Genomic DNA, 7,295 nt, shown 5'->3' with positions numbered 1-7,295 from the left:
CTCTTGTTTCAAGTGTATAGTGTCGTCTCAAAGTGTATAATTCAAGGCAGTAGTGTTTTTTAATGGGAGTAAGGCGCAGATTTTACAAGCAATCCCTTTTATCCATAATGGGATGCCACAATTCCATTCACTTTTGAAGTAGCACTCCTCTCTCAATCACATCCTTTATACTTCATCTTGCTTCTGTGTATGTACAATAACTGAACCAGAGTTGAGGAATTATTCAGCCACACACCTTCCAGTGCCCCGAGGCAGTGCTAAGGCCTGCTGCTGGAGCCTGGCTGTGTGGGAAGCCATGAGGATCAGCAGGCCAGTGAGAACCTTCAGGATATAGAAGACCAGCCGAAGGACGTTCTGACAAGAGCTAGGTACTCCGGCCGCACTCATCTCAGCCAGGTCCTGGGAGTACATTTATTATGTACAGGCTCACACCCCATAGGGTCAGCAGGCCTATGGCAAGAGGGAGGACAAAGCATACTCACAGAGTGACCATTTACTCTTACTTAGTCATACTCAAATATGATGCAAGAGCAAAATGTCCCTTGTGTGAAATTATGTTCAATGCAGCCTGCAGGACAATATTGAAATGTAGAACAGCATGACTATGTGGGGAAAAAACAAAGTAAGCACACAGACACATTCATGTAGCCTATGTGCACAAGCACACTTTGTACACAATTGTAGTATGTACACCTTACCACAACTCAATTATTTTAGTAGGCCTACTCTTAACAATCATCAAACCACCCAAGAGGTCCTGGTTGAACACTCATCAAATTAAACACATTAAGAGTGAACAATAACATCTGCTCTTGGCCACAGAATATCCCACATCACAAGGAGATATTTGGCTTGAATAACCTTAATACTGATTTATACTCTGCGTAAAACTGCTAGGGAATTCATGACAATGAAGAACCTGAATGCTTTAAAAACTTGACTAGACCAAAGTGGTTCAGCAATCCACCCTGGATTTTGAGAGCCTGTGTGCAAGAAGTAGACATTTGGGTCTAGGGGTGGCGCTAGAGTTGAGGCCACATGGGGTCACACCAAAATAAATGATTTTTATACAGTTTGAGAACTTGAAACGGGACATTTCCGCGTAATGACAACTTTTACTTTTGGTACATGTCGATGCCAGTACTTTTTGAGTATTTTTACATTGTGGCATCGATACTTTTATTTAGGTAAAACATGTGAGTACTTTTTCCACCACTGGTCAAGACTGCAACTTCTATGACGCGAGTCCGAACACTACTCGCGTGGTTGGATCGACCCAGCAGTCCTACTACACATTCTGGGTTGGTTGGGCAGGGGCAAATATTTCACAGGAAGCAGCCGACCTTTGGAGTCGACTGAGGTGGAAAGACTGGTGACGCGAGGTTAGGAGTCGACACATACTCGACACAACACAAGCGCTGTAAACAAACAGCTCTGAATCTCACTGTCTGCGGCGGGGCAGCCATAGCCATGGCTGACAGTCCTGTTTTTATCGGGCAAGCTGAAGTTGAAAGCCTGTTGCACTACAAAGATCTCGTTCCTCGTTTGGAGACAGCTTTGGAGACATTTTCAAAAAGGGACAGTGCATTAGTGATCCAGCCTGTACGCAGCATTGTTCCTCTACAGAAATATAATGGGTAAGTTATTCCACTTTAAACTCGTCATCATTCTCGAGAGACACAACATCAGCAGTTGTATGCAAACAGTATTGATTTGCATGCATTAAATCACGGATTGACAGATTTTTGGGGCTGATGCCTGCATACATGGAGCAGGAAGGAATCTTGTGCACAAAGATGGTGTGCTTTTACAGTCGGCCAGTCGGGTCTACTTTGCCAGCCACACAGTCAACTGTACTTGTGTTTGATGCAGAACATGGGGATGTAAAAGCTGTGAGTATGATGGGTGAAACCATTTTTAACACACGAAAACATGATGCAAGCACGCATTCTGAAGCACCAAATAATGCATAGCCTTATTATCTATAACGATGTTACAGTAATTCAGAATTCATGTTTGATTCAATTTGTATAACTGCTGCAAGGATTTGGGGGTCTAATGCTTAATTATCAGTTAGCAGAAATAATTGTATGTTAGGGATAGTCAGAGTGGGAGTAGCCTTGATACTAGGCTTGATACAAGACTCATATATTTATATGACAGTCATATCATTATTACAATGACCTCTTGATCCATGGCTAAGTGTGGGAGTTTCTATAAAGTGATGCTGGATATTGAAATGTTCATCTGCCAATGTTCTGTAGTGGTCCCAGTAATACTTAACAACAAAGTCTTCTTGCATTTCACATAACGTGGTGAAGTTGATGTAGCTTAGTTGCAGCGGTGGCCTAGTGGTTAGAGGGGCGGCCTTGATACCGGAAGGTCCCTAGTTCGATTCCCCAATTCATCACATCAATCATGAATCACCGCTGAATAGCCCTTGAGCAAGGCTTCCATGCAGGGTCCGGCTGGAAACAAGCTTCGTGCTTAGTCCGACACCCTGGGTAAACAACAAACTTTGCTTTGCTTTGCTTTGTTGCAAGAGCAACTTGACAGAGATTCACATTGTAGACACTCCTACTGACTGACTATACCTCTAACACAGGGGTCTTCAACGTTTTTCAGGCCAAGACCCCCTTAGCTAAGAGAGAGATGAAGCAGAGACCCCCACCACATATTGGATTCATGTTAAATGTGTGTTTTCAGACATTTAACCAATTAAACCCTCAATACATTGTAAACGTGACCTTTGGCTCGGTACTTGGTCTGCTCTATTTTCCCTGTACACCAAACCTCCTAGCTGAAAACAGCCGATCTACGATTTCTAGCTAATGTTCCCCCCAGAATAGGGATGCAAGGGTCCAAGTTCATGTAAAAATTACAAAATAAAGACTCTATCAGCTATCACACAAAGATTTGGCGGCCCCCTGCGACTCCAAGCGGGCACAACCTCAAAACACCAAGACTTTACTGAGTGTTCATACACTATCCAGTACATGCTGTTCTATTTTACAAATCATTATACATTTATCATTTTGATAAATGCATACTGATATTGTGCATATTATTATTTGGTTGTTAATAGGCATTGCATAAATAGCACACTCATGAAATCTTACAGTAGCTAACTATCTATCCATCTGCAGGTTATCAATGGAGAAGTTATCACTGCCATGAGGACAGCAGCCGTTTCGGCCATCTCTGCCAAAGTAAACTATAATAAACTTAACCATTGTGTATTAAACATACTTGCTCAGCAACTTTGTATGCAGCATGTGATAACGGCTGTCCCTGCACCTCTACTAACATTTCAAAACTTACCAACTTCTTGCAGTTACTGATGCCAACTGGAGCTTCGGTGCTCACCATCCTAGGAACAGGCCATCAGGCCATCAGTCACTATAAAGTGTTCACAGAGCTCTTTACTTTTAAAGAGGTACGGTTACAGAAAATATAGCCGAGGCACAAACATGGGCTGGATTTGTACTGTACTACAGTGACTATTTGACGACTTCTCCATAGGTGCGCATCTGGAACATAAGAAGGGAGAGTGCAGAGAGGTTTAGGAGGTCTGTCGGTGGGCCTGTGACTGTGTCTGACACAGTGGAGGAGGCAGTTGGAGGAGCAGATGTCATAGTAACTGTAACCCGCGCCACTGACCCGGTCCTTTTTGGTCGGTGGGTCAAACCAGGAGCCCATGTGGCAGGTGAGAATGCATCATTTCATCACATATGTATGCTTTCACAAACACACACGTACAACATGCATGGGCGCTTGCATGTACCAGGCTAACGTGCATGTGTAACCATCTGGAATCGAGCCTGGGTCCACCGTTGACTTCTGGTCTTCAGGCAGGGCTACTCTGGTACTCTTGCAAGAGCCTTGCACACCATTGCTGGGTTCCACTCTCCCTCTCCCTCCATGGCTGAATCATCCTATTCCCTTCACTCTGTCTGTCTCTCTCTCTCTCTTCCCATGTGACTGGACAGCTGTGGGAGCCTGCCGTCCAGACTGGCGGGAACTGGACGATGAGTTGATGAGGGGGGCGGTGGTGTACGTGGACAGTAAGGAGGGGGCGGTGGCTGAGTCTGGAGATGTCCTCCTCTCTGGGGTGAGAATTGTTTTTATTTTTTGTTATTGTTATTCAAAGGTAACAAATGAAAATTGAAAACACATTTAGAGAATCACCATATACAAAAGAGGAATGTGTCAGTCAGTGTTATTTAAGTTTTTTTTTTAATAAAAACATATTATAACTCTTCTATCTGTTATTCTGTTCCACTTAAAAGTGTGAAGTGTTTTTGCACAAGAACATCAACACAAACCATGAATGACAATACATCTGGGGCGTGTTGATGTGGTTGTGTTTTGTCTTTTTTGTTGGAAGATTTGAATGAAAGAGAAGAAAGTGTAACAAATACAAAAGAAAAGTGTGACGTGCATTAAGAGGGATTTTGTTAAATTGTGTGTGTGCGTGCGTGCGTGCGTGCGTGCGTGTGTGTGTTTTCCAGGCTGAGGTGTTTGCAGAGCTTGGAGAGGTTCTTAATGGAGCCAGACCTGCCCACAGAGAGAGGACAACTGTATTCAAATCCCTTGGTGAGACATTTATTATACTCCACCCCAGTGGCTTGTCCTTCCAATTACACCTTCCTTTGTACAGTTAATTCACATGTAGAAGTGTAATTACTTTAATAGTATTCTAGACTTAAAACATACACATCTGGTTTTATATTTGTTTGCTTAACCACATGGACTCAAGTGGTCTAGGCAAAGATTCAGTGAAAATAGCAGATCGGTGCATTGTGAGCTTAGAGATCGGCAAAGTGATCTGGTGTATAGAGGGGGAAAAGGAGAGGACCAATTACAGACCCCTGGGGGACCCGGTTAATGAAGTATATAGGGTTTTTTAAAAAGTCTAAATCGGATTGTCTCTTCTTCTTATTTTCTTTTACAAAAGGGATGGCGGTGGAGGATGCAGTGTCAGCAAAGCTGGTGTTGGACCAATGGAAGAACAAAGCCAAATTTTGAAAGAGTTAGCCAACATCATTGAGTGGCTTTGGGTATTTGGTACAGTCGTATTACGGAGTATAAATTAGACATTAGATTGAAATTGTTTTTCTCTTGAGAGTTCATGAGAGTCAAGGAAACATTTAACACAGTGAAAATAATCTAGTTGGTCAATGCTTTCCATAAAATATTTGAATCGTATTTTGTACCAGCCTTCAAGTGATGTTTCACTGCAGTCAGCAGTTCATTAAGAATGTGTGTAGGATCAAGATCAAGTAAGTAAAAGGATGTGATTGACAGAGGAGTACTTCAAAGGTTAATGGAATTGGTGGCCTATTCTTAATGTATTTTAAATTAATTTAAATCAAAGATGGGATATTCTTCGCTGGTGCCAAAACTACAGTAGAACAAGTATTCCCCCTTTTGTTGAGAACTGAAATGGCATTTCATGGCACTTATGACATGTTTGTTTAAATAGACAGCACGAAATGCAGTTAATATGCTCATTGGTTTATACATCTTTCTACAATATAGCTACCATTTTGCCTCATCCAGTAGGTTAAGTCGTTACCAAAAGCTGTAACAACTGTTTTGCAGTTTTCCCTTTCCTCTTCTGTGATAGCCCATACATTATACAAGTATACCGCTGTATTGTTTTTTACTGGCATTTACTTCTCACTTTAAAATTCTGGAGTTATAGGAAACCTAAAAAATGCCATGTTTATTTCAAATGTGTTAATAAATGAGACAAAAGATAAATGTAACAAAAAAAACAGATTTATTCACAGAACAGCAGTACATAATTTGAAAACGGATAAAGTGACCACTGTCTATGTCTTGAAGTAATAAAAAAAAAGGAATATAATCCGTTCTGATTGTCCCTTTCAAAGAGACAACTTCATCGTTGTGTAAGGCAATTACACAAGCAGTCTTTCAATGGACATTTGCACAGACTGAATCTGAGGCTTGAGCTGTGAGCCCTCCTTGATGGTGACTGAAGTAGCAATGACAGGCCGTGACACCCCGCAAGCACGACCCAGAGCTTGCTTGGAGCGGACAAACACATAGGGGACGTTCTTGTCCTCGCAGAGCAGTGGCAAATGGAGAATGATCTCCAGGGGTTCAGCATCAGCAGCCATCACAATGAACTCAGAGATGCCTCTGTTCAGGGTTTTAGTGGCTGTGGAACACAAGAGGACACCAGCATGGTTAGGATATGATGTGTCTACAGCTGTACACACTAGGTCTGCAACTATCCATTATTTTCTTCGACAAATTGATTATCCACTTAAGCATTATGTTATACTTTGTCGCACGACTGCATCATACAAAAAGTGAAAATAGCACATCTACAAGCTCATAATACATTGCGATGCAAGCTTGCAGATGTGCTATTTTCACTATTTTTTGAAATATGACTTTTTGAAACTTTTCACCTGTGACAGGTCCAAAACAGGGGTTGGTTATTATTAATAGATATGTTTAATAATCAATTACATCGATAAACTAATAGCCCTCTACATTAATGTTAAGTTATATTAATTATGGCTTTGAGTATTAGCAAAACATACAATGTAGGCCCATTTCATATTATGCTAGCATCACATGGGAACCTTTACGCCAGCTCTTTAACCCACATGTTTCAATCTAGCCATGCTATTAATTAATAGAATGAATGCACTTCATTTTGAAGATGGGGAAACCGTTTTATACCCTGTTGAGATTAAATCGCGTTGCTCACCTTCATTGGCTCCCTTCCTCAGCTGTTTATAGTTGGACGCCTGCTGCACGAGGTCCAGGATGGTCTTAGACAGGGTAGCGTCGGCCAGCGGGTAGGCCTTGGGGTTCACGTCAGCGTCAGTCTGAAAGTTTACACAAAAGTCGAATTACTTTTAAAAAGTGAGCGAAATGGCTGTCTACAACAAACACGTTAGAACAACAACCCAAATCGAAAGTACTTTAAGATGCCTAGGAGCTTTGCTAGCATTAGCGGCCGCCGGCCGGGTTCCATGGGGTTAGCTTGTTAGCTCCTACGTCAACTCACCATGATTGCGGCTTCGGTGTTCAAGATGTTCTGTCCTCTCGGCGAAATGCTTCACGGAGGACTATGTGCCTTCACTGGAGAGAGAGCGTGAAACTAACACAAGCTGGTATACTGAGAGAATAGAGAAACGGCCCCGAAAAAAATAATGTAATAACTGTTTATACTTTATAGATTTCACGAGTTGTAGAGCATGTAGGTAAGACGCAAGGCAACTGGGCAGAGCAGCAGACGCGTGTGTGAAACG

At 42.1% G+C, this 7,295-nt stretch overlaps 2 protein-coding genes across 2 annotated transcripts; one reads left to right on the top strand and one right to left on the bottom strand.

Moving 5' to 3' along the window:
- Positions 1-1,347: 1,347 nt before the first annotated feature.
- Positions 1,348-5,208, top strand: crym (crystallin, mu). Its single transcript, XM_084079385.1, has 8 exons — positions 1,348-1,637; positions 1,742-1,892; positions 3,147-3,209; positions 3,335-3,436; positions 3,523-3,706; positions 3,990-4,111; positions 4,512-4,596; positions 4,958-5,208. The coding sequence occupies exons 1-8, from the start codon at positions 1,471-1,473 to the stop codon at positions 5,026-5,028; spliced, it is 945 nt and encodes a 314-aa protein (XP_083935511.1). The 5' UTR covers positions 1,348-1,470; the 3' UTR covers positions 5,029-5,208.
- A 560-nt stretch (positions 5,209-5,768) lies between these two features.
- LOC311060961 (NHP2-like protein 1) lies at positions 5,769-7,295 on the bottom strand. Its single transcript, XM_084079386.1, has 3 exons — positions 7,052-7,295; positions 6,749-6,869; positions 5,769-6,187 (listed from the first exon to the last, which is right to left on the bottom strand). The coding sequence occupies exons 1-3, from the start codon at positions 7,052-7,054 to the stop codon at positions 5,925-5,927; spliced, it is 387 nt and encodes a 128-aa protein (XP_083935512.1). The 5' UTR covers positions 7,055-7,295; the 3' UTR covers positions 5,769-5,924.

Source organism: Gymnoscopelus microlampas, assembly GCF_963454915.1.
Source record: "Gymnoscopelus microlampas genome assembly, chromosome: 14".
NCBI lineage: Eukaryota > Metazoa > Chordata > Actinopteri > Myctophiformes > Myctophidae > Gymnoscopelus > Gymnoscopelus microlampas.
The sequence above is the reverse complement of the archived record's forward strand: the minus strand, read 5'-3'. Positions and strand labels throughout refer to the sequence as shown.